The sequence below is a fragment of the Canis lupus genome, chromosome 26, assembly GCF_048164855.1.
Source record: "Canis lupus baileyi chromosome 26, mCanLup2.hap1, whole genome shotgun sequence".
NCBI lineage: Eukaryota > Metazoa > Chordata > Mammalia > Carnivora > Canidae > Canis > Canis lupus.
In genome coordinates this window covers 24,071,727-24,092,482 of record NC_132863.1, presented here as the reverse complement: position 1 = coordinate 24,092,482, position 20,756 = coordinate 24,071,727, and the positions used below count along the sequence as shown (strand labels likewise).

General features: G+C 48.1%; 1 protein-coding gene across 3 annotated transcripts in view; it reads left to right on the top strand.

Annotated features, from left to right (window-relative positions):
• COMMD7 (COMM domain containing 7) overlaps positions 1 to 20,756 on the top strand; it is a 72,294-nt gene that overhangs the window by 21,458 nt on the left and 30,080 nt on the right. The window contains exon 9 of one of the 3 annotated variants that reach the window (XM_072800578.1): positions 248 to 979. The exons of the other annotated variants lie outside the window; for them this stretch is intronic. Within the exon in view, the coding sequence (XP_072656679.1) occupies positions 248 to 324 (77 nt within the window). The 3' untranslated portion in view covers positions 325 to 979. Of the gene's footprint in view, positions 1 to 247; positions 980 to 20,756 lie in introns of those variants that run through there. 3 annotated transcript variants of the gene reach the window in all.

Sequence of the window (20,756 nt, the reverse complement as noted above, 5' to 3'; positions counted from 1 at the left end):
TAATGCCCTTTCATGTCTTTGTGCTGTGGAGTTATGCCATTTTTAAATTTTCCGCTTTTGTATGGAGCCGAGAACCTTTCTATGTTCAAGGCTTTCAGTTCTTTATTATGGTCAATTACCCATCAAGAGCTGCTTAGATGTACGAAGTCAAAAAAGAAAAAAAAAAATCTCTGGGTGGAAATTCATTTTCTTGGATGATTCTGTGGAGTTGGAAACATTTACCTGAAGCTGAATTTTCTCTCCCCAGAATTAACCTTGCCTCAGTTCTACAGCTTCCTGCACGAGATGGAGCGAGTCAAAACCAGCATGGAGTGTTTGAGCTGATTCCTGGCCCCTTCCCTGCTCCCTTCTCTTCCATGGTGGCTCCTCAGAGAGGCGCCTCACTCACAGGCCTGTGGGGTGCTGATATGGGGCCTGCTTGCTTCTTGGGAGCCCAGGTGCAAAGGTTTCTGGAAAACAACAGGATTAAGTACTTAAGGAGCCCCACACAATTACTCTGTGAATTCTTTGTTTAGGGGAACCTCCACCACCTATCTCCCAGGATGCTTCTTAGCTATTCAGACAGGCTGTTGTTGCATCTCAAATTCAGGGGAGGAAATTCAGAGGTTACCTCCCCATCAAAATTTCAGAGTAAACAGATGGTGCCATCACTCAAGATGCACGCTGATCACCCTCCCCTCAAAAAGGGAAAGACTTATTTATGGCTGACACACGTGGGGAGCCCCCAGCAATTTTTCTACGCCCTCTGCGTTTGTGGTGGTGGTGGTGGTGGTGGTGGTGGTGCATTGCTAATCAGCTTTTAATGGGGCACCTGTGTATAAATACTTGCTTCCTCTGTTCTGAAAAGAACTGAGGCCAACCTCTTCTCATTTTGGGTTGTGCCCTGTGTTGTGTTGTAATGAGGCTATTTTCACTTGTTTGGGTTCAGGCTGACCTTCTCTGTTGGTCAGATGATGAATAAAAAAGGTTCTAAAGAAAAGGTCTGAATCCAGTTGTCTCAGTGCATGAAAGAGTCATCCCTTTGCAAAGTGCTAGTCCTCTAATCTTCCAACAATTATTTTCCTGGTTTTGGTGAAGGCCCTGAGTTTTGAGTGAAATTAGCTGTGGTCCAAAGATAGAACTTGCAAGAGCAGTTCAGGGCAGATTCAGGTTAAAACATCATGAAAAGGGCAGCCCTGGTGGCTCAGCGGTTTAGCGCTGCCTTCAGCCCAGGGCTGGATCCTGGAGACCTGGGATTGAGTCCCATGTCAGGCTCCCTGCATGGAGCCTGCTTCTCCCTCTGCCTGTGTCTCTGCCTTCTCTGTGTGCCTCGAATGAATGAATGAATGAATGAATGAATGAATGAATGAACAAATAAATAAATAAATAATCTTTAAAAAAAAGTCTTCAAAAAAATTCAAAAAAATAAAAATAAAAAAAAATTTAAAAAAAAGTCATGAAAAGCATAGCATATGAATGCTTCGTGTTCCTATGACTTTAGGCCCCCACCTAGCATGTGATTTCTACTCCTCTTACCTCTTCCCTCCTCCTCAGGAATTTTTAAAACTTTTGAATAGATAATACATGCCCATGGCTCAAAAGGTGCATTGTTTTTGTTTTTTTAAGATTTTATTTATTTATTCATGAGAGACACACAGAAAGAGAGAGGCAGAGACATAGGCAGAGGGAGAAGCAGGGAGCCCGATGTGGGACTCTATCCCGATCCCGGAATTCCGGGATCATGCCCTGAGCCAAAGGCAGATGCTCAACCACTGAGCCACCCAGGCGTCCCCACTAGACAGATTCTGATGAAAGAGCTCCTTTCCCTGCCCAATTCAGGCCTTCCAGCCCCGCCTGGGTCACAACAGTGGCTTCCTGATGGCCCCACCCATCTTCAACCTCATAGCTTCTGCAATCTGACCTGTTTCCTGTGGGAGCATTCTTATGGGCAAGTCTCATGTGAGCAGACAGATCCAAATGCTCATAACTCTGCATGATATCTAGGGTAAAGCTCAAACCTCCCTCTGCCTCTGTGTGTGTGTGTCTATCATGAATAAATAAATAAAATCTTTTTTTTTTTTTTAAGATTCTATTTATTCATGAGAGACACAGGCAGAGGGAGAAGGAGGCTCCATGCAGGGAGCCTGACATGGGACTCAATCCTGGATCTCCAGGATCATACCCCAGGCTGAAGGCGGCGCTAAACCGCTGAGCCACCAGGGCTGCCCATAAATAAAATCTTAAAAAAAAAAAAAAAATGTAGCATCCAGAGCACTTCTGAGGGCCTCCCCTGACATCTCCAGGCCATGATAAGGAGATCTGGCCTCAATTAATACATCTGCTACAGAACCCGAGAGTGAGGCTCTGGAGTCAAAATGCTCGGTTCTAGTCCTGCCTCCTCTGATTTCCAACTGTGTGACCCCAGGCAAGTTCCTGACCTCTCAGAACTTAAGTTTCCTCATTTGTGAAATGGGTATATTTCTTGCCTCACAGGGCTATTGGGCAGATCCGGATGCCTGCTCAACTAAGTGAGCTATTCATTATCAAATTGTCATTATTTCTTTCCAGGATTCCCTTCCCCCATAGGCTGTGAGCTTCTTGATAAGATTTGTTTTTCAGCTCAGTAACCCTAACACTTGGCATCAATAAGCTCCACTACTCCCCACCCCCACCTGGTCACTGGTCCTGTTGACCAATGAAATGAAATGAGGCCGTGTGTAGATCCTCCATGGCAGGACTGTTAACGCATCTACCTAGCTTTAGAGTACATCTGGGGAAGTCAGTTTGATCATTGGTTAGTTTTAACAGAGATCATACAGGTAAATCTTGAGTATAAGGCAGCCAGCCACTCTGAGCACCCATCTTCCAAAAGCCATCTTCCACCAGCAGCTGAGTTCCTTGGTCTGTGATTCCACAAACGCTCTTGTGCCAGAGCTCTGTTCCTGTGGGAGTGGGGCGATAAACTGCGTGCACAGATAACTGACACTTTATCTTTTCAGCACCTCTATTTCTGTGCAAAAAGAGAGTATATCCTCACTCCCATTTGCACTGGTTCAGATTTCATTATGAACTCCAGGAACCCCTCCAGTCACTTTTATTGTATTGGAATCTTGTCACAAATATAATCTATTGAATCACGGGTATTGATCAGGGCCTTTAGATGGTTAGGTAGGGATTTTGCTGCAATGCTGGGGGATTTGAGCAGGGTCTTCCTTAGCATGAGCACTTCATCTTCGCATCGATTCACTCTTGTTCCTATTCAGCCTCGAAATCTGTCTGTTAGCCTAGTTTTTGGCTGCAGGTCATTCTTATTTTGTATTTTATTTGCTTTTGGAGCACAATGTTCATTAAGATGGCAATGGTCAGACCAAGAGAAGATCAACCAGAAATACTTGTGTTCTTTCCCTGGAGGAAAAAGGACTGTCCTGGGGTAGAAGAAATATTTACAACTTGGATCTGACAGAGTTTCTTTTTATTCTGGTGATTTAAACAACAACAACAAAACCAAACTGGTGATGACCAGGAAAATCCCCAAACAGTCCAAGTGGTCAGCTGCTCCACAGTGGGAGCAGCTGCCTCACACAGGAACATTTGCTAGAGTGTAGAAATGGCCTTTCCAAAGGGCAGATAACCCAACAATAGATATCTTCCTTTTTTTTAATATTTTTAAAATTTTTATTTATTTATGATAGTCACACAGAGAGAGAGAGAGGCAGAGACACAGGCAGAGGGAGAAGCAGGCTCCATGTACCGGGAGCCCGATGTGGGATTCGATCCCGGGTCTCCAGGATCGTGCCCTGGGCCAAAGGCAGGCGCCAAACCGCTGCGCCACCCAGGGATTCCCCCCCCCCCTTTTTTTTTAACAGATATCTTTTAACTAAAGCATATTTAGTCTTTTCTGGATTGCATTTTTTTTTGCATTTGTTATATTTCACAAAGATACTTCAGAATTTCTATGAAAAGCATTACAGATAATGTCTGATGGATGAAACCTTGTATTTGGATGGTACTATAGTTTTGTGTTGCCTCTTTTTTCCTTTTTTTTTTTCTTTTTTGAGGGGAATCAGGTTTTTTAAGGCATAACTTACATGCAGTAAAACTCTTTTTGGTGGGCATCCTGGGTGGCTCAGTGGTTTAGCACCTGCCTTGGGCCCAGGGCGTGATCCTAGAGTCCCAGGATCCAGTCCCACATGGGGCTCCCTGCAGGGAGCCTGCTTCTCCCTCTGCCTGTGTCTCTGCCTCTCTCTCTCTGTGTCTCTCATGAATAAATAAATAAAATCTTAAAAAAAAAATCTCTTTGGGGCACCTGGGTGACTCAGTCACCCCACTTGTGCTCTCTCTCTCTCATACTCTCTCTCAAATGAATTAAATCTTTTTAAAAACTCACTCTTCTTAAGTGTGCAGCTCAATGAGTTTTGATAAATGTATATAGTCGTGTAACCAGGGATCCCTGGGTGGCGCAGCGGTTTGGCGCCTGCCTTTGGCCCAGGGCGTGATCCTGGAGACTCGGGATCGAATCCCACGTCGGGCTCCCGGTGCTTGGAGCCTGCTTCTCCCTCTGCCTGTGTCTCTGCCTCTCTCTCTCTCTCCGTGTGACTATCGTGAATAAATAAATTTAAAAAAAAAAATAAATAAATATAGTCGTGTAACCATTACCACAGTCAAGATATAGAATATTTCCATCTCCCCAAAAAGTTCCCCCATGTTCTTAAAGGGCAGTCCCCTCCCTTTACCCCTAGTTTTGTTCAACCACTGGCCTGATTGCTGTCCCCATAGTTTTTGCATTTTCCAGAATATAAATAGAATCATTCAGTATGAACTCTTGTGCCCACCTTCTTCTGCTTAGCATAATGTTTTTCAGAGTTGTCTGTGTTGGGCAGCCCAGATGGCTCAGTGGTTTAGCGCCGCCTTCAGCCCAGGGCCTGATCCTGGAGTCCCGGGATCGAGTCCCACGTCAGGTTCCCTGAGTGGAGCCTGCTTCCCCTCTGCCTGTGTCTCTGCCTCTCTCTCTGTGTGTGTCTCTGATGAATAAATAAAATCTTTAAAAAATTATATATATAAATATATATATATAAAAGATTTGCCTGTGTTATTGACCATCAGTAGTTTTTTCCTTTTTATGCCTGACTTATATTTCATTGTACGCATACATCCAGGTGTTCTGTTTCATTTTTGTCCTTTTACTGCTGACCCATGGAATGGGTTGTTTTCTGCATTGATGATTATGAATGAAGAACAGTAATATAGTTTCCAGTATTCATTCCTTCCTGTCCATCATCTCATCTGAAGCCCAGGACACCTTTCAGAACTGGGAGTTGTTACACCAGGTCTGAGAAGGACTCCTGAAAGGTTATGCTTGCATGAGGTCCCAGGGCAATATTTGGAGCCTGGGTCATCTAACTCCCAGCTAGAAAGGATTTTTGTTTGTTATTAAGAGAGAATCCACATTCCATAAAATTGGAAAGCTTTTAACAGAACTTACATAAACTAGGAAGTATTATACAAGCTAATTCCTACTGAAACATCTCCAATAATATTTTATTTCCTTTTTAAAAAATATTTTATTTATTTGATAGAGAGCACAAGCAGGGGGAGCAACAGGGAGAAGGAGACTCCCCGCTGAGCAGGGAGCCCTATGTGGGACTTGATCCCAGTACCCTAGGATCCTGACTTGAGCTGAAGGCAGATAGATGCTTAATGGACTAAGCCACCAGGTACCCCAATATTTATTTTAAGATTTTTTTCTGGGGCTATCCCCGGTGGCTCAGCGGTTTAGCGCCCCCTTCAGCCCAGGGCGTGATCCTGGGGACCCGGGATCAAGTCCCACATCAGGCTCCCTGCATGGAGCCTGCTTCTCCCTCTGCCTCTGTCTGTGCCTCTTTCTCTGTGTTTCTCATGAATAAATAAATAAAAATCTTAAAAAACAAACAAAACGATTTTTTTCTTTTTCTTTTTTTTTTTAAGATTTTATTTATTGGGATCCCTGGGTGGCGCAGCGGTTTAGCGCCTGCCTTTGGCCCGGGGCGTGATCCTGGAGACCCAGGATTGAATCCCCTGTCGGGCTCCCGGTGCATGGAGCCTGCTTCTCCCTCTGCCTATGTCTCAGCCTCTTTCTCTCTCTCTCTCTGTGTGACTATCATAAATAAATAAAAATTAAAAAAAAAGATTTTATTTATTTACTCATGATTGACACACACAGAGGAGACACAACACAGGCAGAGGGAGAAGCAGGCTTCCCGGAAGGAGCTTGATGCAGGACTCAATCCTGGGTCTCCAGGATCAGGCCCTGGGCCGAAGGCGGCGCTAAACCGCTGACCACCGGGGAGACCCTAAAGATTTTTTTCTTAAGATTTTATTTATGTATTGATGAGAGACACAGAAAAAGAGAGGCAGAGACACAGGCAGAGGGAGAAGCAGGCTCCATGCGGGGAGCCCGATGCAGGACTTGATCCTAGAACCTGGGATCACACCCTGAGCCAAAGGCAGATGCTCAATCACTGAGCCACCCAGGCATCTCCCCAGTATTTATTTCTTATTCTGTGATAAAGTGGGAAGAATCATTATTTATTTATTTATTTATTTATAAATTTTATTTATTTATTCATGAGAGACACAGAGAGAGAGGCAAAGACACAGGCAGAGGGAGAAGCAGGCTCCATGCAGGGAGCCAGACATGGGACTTGATCCCTGGTCTCTAGGATCACACCTTAGGCTGAAGGCGGCATTTAACCGCTGAGCCACCAGGGCTGCCTGGGAAGAATCTTTAAACAATTTTTTTCCCAATTGGGTTTTCTTAAACCATGAGTGATCCTATTATGACTAAAAGGTAATAGTCCAAAAATAAACCGAAATTCATAATAGCAACTAATTGAGAACAAATTAGAATAAGTAATAGAGGGCAGCCTGGGTGGCTCAGCAGTTTAGCGCTGCCTTCATCCCAGGGCCTGATCCTGGAGACCCGGAGTCTCACGTCAGGCTCCCTACATGGAGCCTGCTTCTCTCTCTGCCTGTGTCTCTGCCTCTCTCCCTCTGTGTGTCTCTTATGAATAAATAAATAAAATCTTTTTTAAAAATTAGATAATAGAGGATCAGTTATATACATTATGGTATAGGTATAGAATGTGATAGCATGCAGCCACTGAAGCTGACATTAAAGAAGACAATATTATGAAAGGGATCATGGTCATGATGTATAGACAAAAAAAAATCAAGTTACAAAACAGAGCAAAGGGAACTCTTATAAAAAATGTTTATTTTTAAAAAAATATTTTATTTATTCATGAGAGACACACAGAGAGAGAGACAGAGACATAGGCAGAGGGAGAAGCAAGCTCCATGCAAAGAGTCCGATATGGGACTTGATCCCGGGAATCCGGGATCCTGCCCTGAGCCAAAGGCAGATGCTCAACCCCTGAGCCACCCAGGGGTCCCATAAAAAATGTTTACATAGTGGGCAGCCTGGGTGGCTTAGCGGTTTAGTGCCGCCTTCAGCCCAGGGTGTGATCCTGGAGACCTGGGATCGAGTCGCATTTTGGGATCCCTACATGGAGCCTGCTTCTCCCTCTGCCTGTGTTTCTGCCTCTCTCTCTCTGTGTCTTTCATGAATAAATAAAGTCTTTAAAAAAAATGTTTACATAGAATTACAGGTTTTTAAGTTTTATTTTGCTTATTTGTAGTTTCTAAGTTTTTCATTATAAACAAATTAGTGTGTTTTATTTATACAGATAATAACATGAAAGGTGTACAGTTGAAAGTTCAAACAGCTGAAAGTGGTGAAAATTAAAAACAGTTCTCTTCCTTGCCCCCCAGATTGCTCTGAATATCTATTATTTTTGTAAAAAATGTTCCAACCAAAACAGTTGAACTTTCGCCATGCCAACCATCTGAATTAATTCTCAGTGCCTTGTCCCTAATAATTCCATGATGGTTCTCCAGGCTGGTGAACCCATAACCTGGGGATCTTCCTTTCTTCTAGCTGATAGTCCCACTTCTCTCCCATGGCCTCTCTAGAACCAGCTCCTTACTATTTCTTTCCATTGTCACTCCCCTAGATCCAGCCCTGAACTTTTTTTTTTTTAAGATTTATTTATTTATTCATTCAGAGAGAGGCAGAGACACAGGCAGAGGGAGAAGTAGGCTCCATGCAGGAAGCCCGATGTGGGACTCGATCCCGGGTCCCCAGGATCACACCCTGGGCTGCAGGCGGTGCTAAACCACTGCACCACCGGGGCTGCCTCCAGCCCTGAACTTTTCTTTTTAAGTATGTATGTATGTATTTTAGAGAGCGTGAACCTGAGGGAAGGGAGAGGAACAAGCAGACTCTGGGTTGAGTGTGGAGCCCGACTTGGGGCTCAATATCAGGACCCTGAGATCATGACCTGAGCTAAAAACCAAGAGGTGACATGTAACTGGCTGAGCCACCCAGACACCCCGAACTCTGAACATCTTGACAGTACATTCGATTCAGAACAGCTTTCGTGTAACACTACTGTTAATAAAATCTAGAAGGAAGGGAGGGAAAGAGAGAAAAAAAAAAGTGGGACAGAGAAGGGTAAAGACACAAAGACAAAGCTTTAGTCCTTTGCTTCACAGAACTTGTATGACCTTTAAATGCTTCCGGCTGACGTGGTGGAATGAATTGGATCTTTGGAGTCCGACTTGGATTCAGATCTGCCTCTTACCATCTGTATTCATGGATACACTTGTTTGGTGAGAATATGCTGGCCACCTGCTGTGCACCAGCTCAGGTGCTAAGTGCGGGTGACCTTGAGGATGTTTGCTTCCCCTATGTGCACGTTTGGGTTCATCTGTAAAATTGAGAGTGTCCACCTACAGGGTAATTGTAAGAATTGAATGAAGTAGACACCAAGCACAGTGCCTACTTCAGAGTGGTTGGTGCACTGTCACCACTATCAGCCGTCTTTGGGTTGTTAGCATTCAGAGGAAAAGGGAAATAAAGCAAAATCATTGGCACTGGGTAGCTACACCCCTCCCCTAAAATTTTCATCCTCAGACTGAAGGAATAGACCAGTGGTTCTCGAAGTGTGGTCCCTAGACCAATAGCATCAGCAATACCTGGAAACTTGATAGGAATACAATCTTACCCCCCACTCTAGACTTACTGAGTCGGGAACTCTGGGATGGGACCTAGTGATCTGTGTTTTAACCAGCCGTCAGAGTGTGATTATGATATATACTCCAATTCAAGAACCATGGATTGCATATACCATCCCCTGCCTTTGAGAGACCCCTAAATACATCTTTAATAAAGATGACAGAAGATGACCAGCCCAGTGGGGATCCCGCTGAGATCCTACCTCTGACAGAGATGCCTCTGGAACATTGGTTGTGGAGCCTTGAAATTTAGAGATATCCCTTAGGGGGATCCCTGGGTCCTCAGCGGTTTAGCGCCTGCCTTCAGCTCAGGGCGTGATCCTGGAGTCCCAGGATCGAGTCCCGCATCGGGCTCCCTGCATGGAGCCTGCTTCTCCCTCTGCCTGTGTCTCTGCCTCTCTCTCTCTGTGTCTCTCATGAAAGAATAAATAAAATCTTAAAAAAAAAAAAACAAAACAAAAAAAAACACCTTGCTTGGCTTCTCCCAGGAGTACCTTATAACTCAGTCACCCTTAAATTTAGTGAATAGTTTCATCTATTGGATTAGGGGGTTCAATTTTTTTTTCATCCTGCTATATGAAACAGAGGAGATTTGAGACTGTGGAGTGCTTTGTCTGGATGTCAGAGAGAAGGGGAGACAGATTCTTCCCTTTATACTCTTCTATGTTCAGTTCAATCGATGGTTCTTTGAGCTGCTTGCTGTGTATACTGCAGGCCCAGTTTCAAAATTCTGACCCCTTGTCCCTTTGGGAACCCTTAAGCTTGTGAGATCTTTTCCATAGATTTTTGGTTTGGAAGTAATGGTCTCTATAACTGTGTACAAGACATGATGCTGAGATGGCAGGGGCATGGTGAATTAGGAGACCTGGCCTCTCATCTTTGAGGAACTTGAAATCAAGTTCAAGAAACTCAGATAGTCGTAAACTCAGGAAATCGTAAATCCACGTGGACAGGCTGTGCACAGTGGACAAAGAGGAGTCTCAGCCCCAGAGGAGAGGTAGGTGGTTGGGGAGGCCTCACTGCAGGCTGGACCGGAGTTAGGAGGTGTCACTTGACCCTGACAGACCCAAAGAAGGGGAGTGCCAGGGCCACACTTTCCCTTCTCCTGGCTAGTGTGTTGGGGGAGATCAAGAAGCTGCCTCTGTGGCCAGTGTGTTGAAGGAGATGAAGAAGCTGCCTCTGGCCTCTTCAGAGAGACCATTTACCTACTGTTGACTAAATAAAGGCTTACAGAGGCTTATGGGATAAGGCGGCTTTCACATCAAAGGGCTCTTACAAAACAGCTTGGTGATGAGTTAAGTACAAATGAATCAGAAACAGATGGACTCAATTTCCTAGAAAATACCCCTGGGCTTCAACAAGAAGAGGAAAAGTGCTCAGCCAAAGGCATTGTGGGTTTTTGCTGATCCTAAAATATGCTCAATGATTTTGCCGGAAACAGAGCCAAGATGTTGGGACTCTTTTGGGCTCCAAGTCATTGGAAAGTCCAGGCTGGGATCCTGCCAGCATATCAGCTGATTCCCAGCAGCCCCCACCAGCTCTCCCCAGTGGCCTGGAAGGGGATCCTGTCGACCTGGTCCTGCTCTGGGTACGCGAGGGCTAGACAGAGCTCCAGTGAGACCTTCCCCGCCTCAGTTCCAACTATAAAATGTAGGAGTTCATTTAGATGATCTCTAAAGGCCTTTCAGCATGAGTGTTCCATGAGTAATAATAACAATAATAATTACCCATATTTACTGAGTGGTTCTTTATGCCAGGCACTGCCTTAAGTGCTTTATATACATTAGCTTGTTTTACTGCTTTCTTTTTTTTAAGATTTTATTTATTTATTCATGAGAGACACAGGGAGAGAGGCAGAGACACAGGCAGAGGGAGAAGCAGGCTCCATTGCAGGGAGCCCAATGTGGGACTCCATCTCCAGACTCCAGGATCACGCCCTGGGCTGAAGGCGGCGCTAAACCGCTGAGCCACCTGGGCTGCCCTGTTTTACTGTTTTTAAGCAAACCTGACTTAGAGCTATAATGATCTCCATTGTACAGATGAGAAGACTGAGATTCAGAGAGGTTAAATAGCTTGCCCAAAGGCCCACAGCTAGTACAAAATCTGGATTTTAACCAGGTGATAAAGTAATTGGTCATTCCTAGCCTGTCAATTTATAGATTTCCATTCTTATGGCAACCTTCTACTTTTTGGGTTGGTACAGAATAGTCTCCTCTCTGACTGCCCTGCCTGAGGCTCTCTGTCCTCTAAGAACCTGGCCAAAGTAGCCTGAAGCCATATCTACTGCCCCTGCTTACCCTCTGCTTCTCCAGGCCCCTAGGTGCCTGGGTTGGATGCTGGGAATTCCCAACTTTGCTCTTAGGGACAGTGACTCCAGGCAGTGTCACAGATGCCCACTGGAGAAACTTGCGGGGCACGCCCTAGGACCCCAAGGAGACATGTCTGACTCAGACTGGGGAGAGGCACCAGCAGGAGCCAGGCAAGCCAGCAAGGTGGAGTGATGGTACTGCTGAGGGGAACAGTGTCATCTTTGTAGGGGGGGTGGGAAGGGGCCTGGCACTTGTGGAGAGCTAGACACAGTTTAAAATGACAGAGACTCAGGGTTAATGTTGGGCTGGGAAGATAGTAAGGGGCCAGATCCTACCGGGCCAACCTTAGGACTTGGTCCTAATGGTAGTCATGGCCAGATGTTATGCAGGAGAGTGACAGGAGCATCTGTATCCTGCCTTCTGGTCTTGCCCTTCTCCTCGTTGCCTCCTGGCTCGCATGAGAATAAAGGCCTCAGGGCAGGGGATGTGTCTAGCACGGGCCGGGCCGTAGTAAGTGTTCCGTGTTACCATGAGTGCTGGGCACAGCAGTTGGGTGGTCTTCACCCTGAACATCCACTTCCCACAAGATGACCCAGGGTCCTCTGGCTTGGGTCAGCTAGAACACATCTAGAAAACAAGCATCTAGGCAGTAGTTTTTGTTTTTTGTAAAAGATTTTATTTATTTATTCATGAGAGACACAGGCAGAGGGAGAAACAGGCTCCATGCAGGGAGCCCGATGTGGGACTCAATCCGGGGTCTCCAGGATCACGGCCTGGGCTGAAGGCGGCACTAAACCGCTGAGCCACCTGGGCTGCCCTAGGCAGTAGTTCTTAACCCTGGCTGCACCACAGAATCATCTGAGGAATGTTTGAAAACACCAATGGCAGGTCCCCAGCCCTTGAGGCAGGATCTCTGGCAGCAGACAGGCCTGGCAGCAGTGTTTTCAGAAGCTCCTCAGGAGGTAGTACCAGTGCATGCCCAGGGTTTGGAAACACTTAGAGTCTTTGGTGTGCATCAGAATCCCCCTGGGCATTTGCCTTGCCCAGCCCAGACTTGTGAAATTAGCGTGGGATGGGATGGGGAGCGATTGAAGTATCCTCGTTTTTAACAGACTCCCTGGGTGATTCTCATGTATGTACAATGTTCAGAACCCTTGATCCTACATTTGGATATATTTGCTTTGGCTTCTACCATAGATCTGGGTCCTAGTGGATTAGAGGTTGACCAGCTCAAAACTCTTTTCATGAGGGCAGCCCGGGTGGCTCAGCGGTTTAGCACTGCCTTCAGCCCAGGGCGTGATCCTGGAGTCCCGGGATCCAGTCTCACATCGGGCTCCCTGAGTGGAGCCTGCTTCTCCCTCTGCCTCTCTCTCTGTGTCTCTCATGAATACATAAATAACATCTTAAAAAAAAGAAAAAACAACTCTCATGAAGCTGTGGGTGTTTGACGACTCTCTGCCCCTCTTGGGGCCACAGAGAATAGAACAAGGCCATTTGCTGAGTGTCTGACTGAATACTCTCGCATACCATCATCCACCAGGCCCTGCCGTCCAGGGCATTTGTCTGAGCCTGTGGGTCAGAGTAGCCTGGCACGTGGGCTTCAGGCTCCACCCCCACCCTCCAATGCTCTTTTGAGCCTCACTCTCATGAAGGTCAAACAAGAACAATGGAGGGGAGTGGGGGCTGCGCCTGGCTGGTTAGGTTGGAAGAGGATGCAATTCTTGATCTCCTGTTGTTGAGTGAGTTCGAGCCTGTTGAGTTCAGAGCCCCAGGTTGGGTATAGAGACTACTTAAATAAATAAGTTTTTAAAAAATCAAGATTGGGGGATGCCTGGGTGGCTCAGTGGTTGAATGTCTGCCTTTCGGCTCAGGGCATGATCCTGGGATCTGAGATGGAGTCCCGCATCGGGCTCCCTGCACGGAACCTGCTTCTCCCTCTGCTTGTGTCTCTGCCTCTCTCTCCCTCTGTCTCTCATGAGTAAATAAAATCTTTTTAAAAAAATCAAGATTAAAAAAACAAGAACAAATGAATGAGATGGACATGTTGTGATCATCTAACTGGTCAACTTGGTGGCATGGACTTTAAGCCCATGTCCCTCAAAAATGACAGCCTGAGGAGTTCTGATCACATACAATAAGTCATTCAGCTACTCATATAACGAATATTTACCGAGGGGCTGCTTTACATCAGGCATGGGGACATCATGGTGAGCAAAAGCAACCTTATAGGTTTCTCTATATGTGGAGACAGGTAAAGAAGTACTTTGTAATATGGATTAGGAACCATTTTCAGGGGATCCCTGGGTGGCGCAGCGGTTTAGCGCCTGCCTTTGGCCCAGGGCGCGATCCTGGAGACCCGGGATCGAGTCCCACGTCGGGCTCCCGGTGCATGGAGCCTGCTTCTCCCTCTGCCTCTGTCTCTGTCTCTCTCTCTGTATGACTATCATAAATAAATAAAAGTTAAAAAAAAAAAAAAAAAAAAAGGAACCATTTTCAGGCAAGGATAGGGAATAATGTGTGTGTGTGTGTGTCTTGGGGGGAGCTTCTTTTTTTTTTTTAAGATTTTATTTATTTATTCATAGAGACACAGAAAGAGAGAGAGAGGCAGAGGCACAGGCAGAGGGAGAAGTAGGCTCCATACAGAGAGCCTGACGTGGGACTCAATCCAGGGTCCCCAGGATCAAACCCTGGGCTGCAGGCGGCGCTAAACCGCTGCACCACCGGGGCTGCCCTTGGGGGGAGCTTCTTATGGTGGTCAGGGAAGGTCTCTTTGAGAAGGTGACAAGTAACCTAGTTCTGGATGATGTTAAGGAACCTGGCAAGTAACCTTTGCTAGAAGCAACCTTTGATAGAAGCGGTGACCTATGCAAAGGACCTGAGGCATGCTTGGTGTGTTTGAGAAACTAGAAGGCTGGGGTGGCTGGAGGAGAGTAAGAGGGAACGTAATGAGAGCAGAGGTTAGCAGGGCCCAGGCACACAGAGCTGTGATAAGTAATTCAATTCTTCAGGAGACCAACCTGGGTTTTATGTCCCAGGTAAGAGTACATCGGGGTTTAAGTGATGGGAAGTAAGAACAACAACCTGGAATATCCTCTCCATTTGAGGGACATGGGCTTAAAGTCTGAGCGTGTGTGTGACCCAGGGCAAGTCCCCACAGTGGACCTCAGTTTCCTTTGTGGGAGGGCTGGCCCAGTGACCTACATCTATCAAGGTGTCCCAGGAGAAACTGAAGATAAGGAAGTGTCCACCACCGGTGTGGCCGTGACAGTGAAAACCTTTTGGAAGCCATGTCGCTGACGTTTGTTCATAATTGAGTAAAGTCCTTGCTGTTCCTGACTGTGCTGTTGTCCCCAGGGCAAGCAGCCAGTAAATACTGATTTACCAGGCTGAGCTGGCGTTATTTCATGTTGGTCTCATTCCTCTCTATCCCAGGAGGAACGTGTAAAGTGGGTGGGAGAGAGGCAGGAGGAAGGGGGCTGGAAGCAACGTCGTTGTGCTGTGTAGCTGGCTCGGGGAGAGTGGTTGGGGTGAGGCCAGGAGCTGGGCGCTGGGAAGGTGTCATTTTTTATGAATGATTTCCTGACAGGTAGAGAGGCTGACTCAGCTGGCAGCCTCCCGCAGGCTGGTGTGTGGGGCCTGCTTTTCCGGAGCCCAATACTAATCTGCCTGGGGCAGCTGGCTCCAGGGAAGGAAGGGCCCTCCCGCTCGGTGGGGAGGGCAACTGTGCATCTTTGGCGGTTTTTCTTCCCCAGAGCTTTTCGTAGCTTGTCCAGTGCGTGCCCGCGGGGGGCGGGGGGGGGGGGAAGCAGCAGGACCCACCAGGCCTCTCCCCTCCTCCTTTCTCTTCCTCCCCCTAACCCCCCTCGCCACCCCTCCCCGCTCCTCCCCGTGTGCTGCTCCTCAGAGGCCTGCTGTCAGCAGCTTTCAGCTCCAGTGCCCGCCTCACTCCGTTGCAGCTCTCAGCAGCCTCGTGCCTGTGGGCGGCAGGGCAGGGGGGCAGGGGGTCGGAGAGGACGGCCCCTCTGCCCAGCAGGCCTCTGCAGCCAGGAGGTTCTTGAGGGGACCGGGGCGGGGGGGGGGGGGGGGGGGGTTGCTGAACTCTCAGGGACCCAAGGACACAGAGTGGGGAGCTTTCTCCCCAGAGATCCCCTGACTGCCTCTGTCATCTCCCTGGGGTCAGAGAGAAGCCCTGTGCTTGTGGCCAGCGTGGGAGGATTTTCAAGCCTGCCTCAGAGCCTGAGCTGAAGATGTGGGTCTCTGAGCTTGGGGTAGTGAGGGAGGGAGGGGGGAAGGGCACACTATTAGGCACCAGGAGGGACTGCCAGGAGCCAGGTGGAACATTCCATCCTGTGGACACCTTATTTCATTGATTTCTTACTACAACATTAAGAAGCAGTTATTAGGAGATCCCTGGGTGGCTCAGCAGTTTGGAGCCTGCCTTTGGCCCAGGGTGTGATCCCAGAGACCCGGGATCGAGTCCCATGTCGGGCTCCCTGCATGGAGCCTGCTTCTCCCTCTGCCTGTGTCTCTGCCTCTCTCTCTCTCTCTCTCTCTCTCTGTCATGAATAAATAAATAATTTTTTAAAAGCAGTTATTAGGAGATCCCTGGGTGGCTCAGCAGTTTGGAGTCTGCCTTTGGCCCAGGGTGTGATCCTGAAGACCCGGGATCGAGTCCCATGTCGGGCTCCCTGCATGGAGCCTGCCTCTCCCTCTGCCTGTGTCTGTGCCTCTCTCTCTCTATGTCTCTCATGAATAAATAAATAAAATCTTAAAAAAAAAAAGAAGCAGTTATTATTATCCCCATTTTACAAATGAGGAAACAGGCTCAGAGAAGGGAATTCATGTGCCCAAAGACACACTGGAATTGAGCAGGAGAGTGAGGCTTCAAACCAGTCTAGTCTGCCTAGCCCCAAAGCCACTCCTCACACTGCACTCCCTCTGGGAGGGGAAACCTGTGCAGAAGGTAAATTTGGAGGAAGAGCCCCTCTTACCGGGTGCCACAGAGGACGGGGTGGGGCAGTCCACCATCTGTATCTAACTTGCTATGTGGTCTTGGGCAAACTGTGCCCTCTTTCTGCTCCTCCGTTATCTCACCTGTACCAGAAACAGTTTATTTTCTCTTTTATTTTTTAAGATTTTGTTTATTTATTCATGAGAGACACAGGGAGAGAGAGGCAGAGACAGGCAGAGGGGTAAGCAGGCTCCATGCAAGGAGCCTGATGCGGGACTCCAGGATCATGCCCTGGGCCAAAGGCAGGCCCCAAACCGCTGAGCCACCCAGGCATCCCTCAGAAATGGTTTAAACTAGATGCTATTGAGATCTCTGTTGGTGCCAAACATTTTCCTTTTGAAATCACTCCTCCAAGGCCCAGAGCTTTGCAGAGGGCTGGACACTGGCTTGCCTAAGAGTCCTGACTGGCTACCAGAGTCCTTTCCTGTGGGTTTTCCACTCTTTCTCAAGGCTTGTTGAGCTCAGGAAAGGAAAGACATTGCTGGCAAGCGGAAGCTGAGGTCTAAGACCCCCTTTGCCTGAAAGGTCTGTATGACCTTGGTTAAGTCACTGAGCCTGTACCAGAGAATGGGGTCCATGACCCACATCCTGCCTCCGACCTAAAGCTCAGGGGAGATAAGGATGCCAAATGCTCTGGGACACTCTGGAAGGAGGAGCCCCTGGTTCCTCCCTCTCAGGTGTTGATTAGATTGGGCCTGCTGTAATTATCAACATTTGGAAGAAATTTGCAGCCGGCTGCAGGCAGTTGGGGGGGGGGGGGAGCCTCTTGAGGGCCTCGAAAATCTAGTTGCTGAGGAGCATCTGGGTCAAGGTCTTCTCCCAGGCCTGCCCCTTCATCCTGGTCTTGGTGGTACACCCCTGGAAAGAGGCCCCACCCTACTAGCTGAGAGGCCTTGGAAGTGGCCAGGGTGGCTAGTGATGCTGGAAACAAGATGAACAAGTTGGCAAGTTTAAACGTATCTGCTTCCCGGAAGCCCCTGTCAGTGGGGCTGTACCTTGGGAAACATCTCTGGAACCAGCATGCCGGCTTCCTCCTTCCAGGCCTGTCCTTACTGCCTGGGGCCCCATGGGCAAGTTGCTCTCTCCTCTGTGTGCCTCAATGTGTGTCCATGTCTAAAATGGAAATGACTCCACTGGCTGGCTCAGTCAGTGGAGCATATGACTCGATCTCAGGGTCATGAGTTCAAGCCCCGCCTTGGACATAGAGCTTACTTTAAAAAAAAATTTTTTTTTAAGATTTCATTTATTTATTTGACACACAGAGAGAACACACACACAAGCAGGGGAGCAGCAGAGGGAGAGGGAGAAGCACGTTCTCCTCTGAGCAGGGAGCCCAACATGGGGCTTGATCCCAGGTCCTGGGATCTCAGGTGCTAGGATCGTGACCTGAGCCAAAAGCAGATGCTTAACTGACTGAGTCACCCAAGTGCCCTCGTAGAGCTTACTTTTAAAAAATGAAATAAAAAAATAAATAAATAAAATGGGAGCAGTTCCTACTTTGGGGCTGTTGGGAAAGTAAATAAGCCGGGTGTGTGTTCTTGGCACCCACAGTGAGCCAGTCAGTGACAGCCATCGCTGCTGAGGGTGGCTGTTCTTGTTGGCGGGACACCTGCCCAGCCCAGCCCCCCCATTACACTGGACACTGTCCCCGGATGGATGTGACTATCGTCTTTGTCCCCTCAACACCACCCTGTTGAGACTTCCACTGGAGCAACTGCCCTGTACTTGCTTCCTTCTGTATCTGTCTCCCAACTTGACAGTGAACTCCTGTAATCCTCGGGCTATGCACCCCACTGCTGACACCCATTACTGTTGGATGGATGCTTTGACAGTCTGCAGGGGGAGGAGGGGAGGCAGGGCTCTTTCCCCCTGCTTCTGAGCCTTGGGGTACTACTCTATGCATCCCCTCACTTTCCTGAGTTCCCCTTGGGAGTGTGGGGCTGATGTGCTCATTTCAGAAAGCCCTGGCACCAGGAGAAGCAGAATATCACCCAGACTGCCTTGGGAAGGAGCCAGGCTGCAGATCATGCACTTCCTCTTACAGTCACACCTGCCACATCCTGAATTGGGGGTTTCTGTCCCTCTGTGAGAGCTGATAAACGGGCCTGTGGGGATGCCCAGAGCCACTCCCCGTCACAGCCCCCCAGCATCCTAGAAGGCCCCAAACCGAGGAGGTGCTTGATATGTGGTTGCTGGATACATGTTCATGGCTGGGGTTTTCTTCCCCAGGCACCTGCTTCTCCTCTTGCCTCCTGTCCTGCCAGCCTCTCCGTCACCCTCTCTGCTGCCCTGGTGTCCTGTGGCCCCTCAGGCTGGTTAACCTCCTTCTTAGGCAGGTGTCAGCTCAAGTGTCCTCTCCTCCAGGAGGCCTCCACATCTCCTATTCTCCATGGCTCTTTGTGACCTTTGACATCAGATACAACAATACATTGATGTGTTTGCACCTTTTACTGTCTCTCTTTCCTCAGCCCAGGACTTGGTGCTGAATACATAGTTGATGAATGAATGAATGAATGAATGAACGAGTGAACGAGCAGGTGGGCCTTGCTCACTACACCAAGTACTGCTCCTGAGGGTGAAAAGGCTGGAAGGAATTTTTTTTTTTTTTTTTTTTTTTTTTTGTCAAAAGGCCTTCCTGTCACGCCTCCATGAGGGGTGAGGAGAGAGGGAGGCAGGAGACCAGAATAGAGGCTGTTGCAGCCTCTTTCCTCTCTGAACTCCCTCCCCTTCAAGTCTCACTCCTTCCAAAATGGAGTGTTTTCAGCTCCGAGCCCAGTTCCTCATGAACTGTCATTACAAACAGCCTAGAGGCCAGGAACAAGAAAGATTGTTATTTTTTTTTTCCTCCTTAAAAGTTTACTTAAAAGTAAAAAAAAAAAAAAAAAAGTTTAGCATCATGTAACACTGCTGTATGGGGGGAGGGAAGAATAAGGCATGCCTGAGCTAAGAGGGGCATAGGGTCCTCAGGACTGGGGGCCAGGGCCCAGAGAGAGACACCCCAAGAGCCGGAGAATCCCTGTGCCTCTTGGGACAGAGCTTGATGCCCAGTGCAGCAGAAAAGTGAATGTAGTGAATGTTCTCCCGTGGAGCAGTCTGGCCCAAACTGGAAGGGAAGGTGCTGTCGGAAGCACAAGAGGAGTCTTTGCAGTAGGGGAGAGAGAGGGGTGGGAGGAAAACCCAGGGGCTCCCCAGAAACTCAGAAGGAGTATCTTGTGGGAGATTGGGTCCTGAGAGGGGGCACCCCTGCTCCTGTCACTGGTGGGGATAAGACAGATTCCCAAGGCAAGCAGCAGGCCCCATTGTCTGCTAGCTCATCTCTGAGCCCAGGGAACTGGGGCTGTGCAGTGGGGAGGGTTTGCAGCAGAGGGTACAGGGGTAGGAAGGAACCTGTTGGCTGGTGATTTTTTTTTTTTTTTTTTTTTTTTTTTATTTTATGATAGGCACACAGTGAGAGAGAGAGAGGCAGACACAGGCAGAGGGAGAAGCAGGCTCCATGCACTGGGAGCCCGACGTGGGATTCGATCCCGGGTCTCCAGGATCGCGCCCCGGGCCAAAGGCAGGCGCCAAACCGCTGCGCCACCCAGGGATCCCTTGGCTGGTGATTTTATCTCGATGTTTCTGAGGGAGGCAAGGAATCTTTGCCTGGACTCCTTAAGGTAGAGACACAGTGATGTGTGCAGTTAGGGGCAAGGTGATGGGAACTGTAGCCCATTGAGAGGGCGCCCCCACCTGAGGCAGACAGCAAATGCACAGACACTTTCACCCCAGGGAGAAGGATAAAAGGCAAGTTCCCACAGGACTAGAAGACAAGATTGCATTACCAGACATGGAAACGGCGAAAATACAGGGAGCAGGGGAGGCAGCAGGAGAGGTTCAAGGGTTGAGGATGCACCCAGAGTCTAAGTCCATAGTCTAGATTACTATGGGGCCCCACATCCTCTCCTCTCGGCCATTGTGCAGGGCCGTGGTTTCTCCACCTGTTCATAGAAATCAGATTTATAGCATCTGTTTGTCTCCAAATCCATGAAAGACCTTGTGCAAGTCAAGTTCCAAATTCTTATGAAGTGAATTCTGACCGAGGAATTTTTTGTTTTATTTTGTTTTTAAGTAAGCTCTAGGCCCAATGTGAGGCTTGAACTCACAACCCTGAGATCAAGAGTCACGTGCTTTACTGACTGAGCCAGCTGGGCACCCCCTGACCAAGGAGTTTTGAGAGATGGAGGCCTGGACAGAAATAATCCCAGCAGTACAATAGAAGAATAGAAGAGTTAGAATTGCTTTCTGTTTGTTTAGGGTAAGGGACATTGTGAGGAAGGATGGAGAGGACATGTAGGTACTGTCAA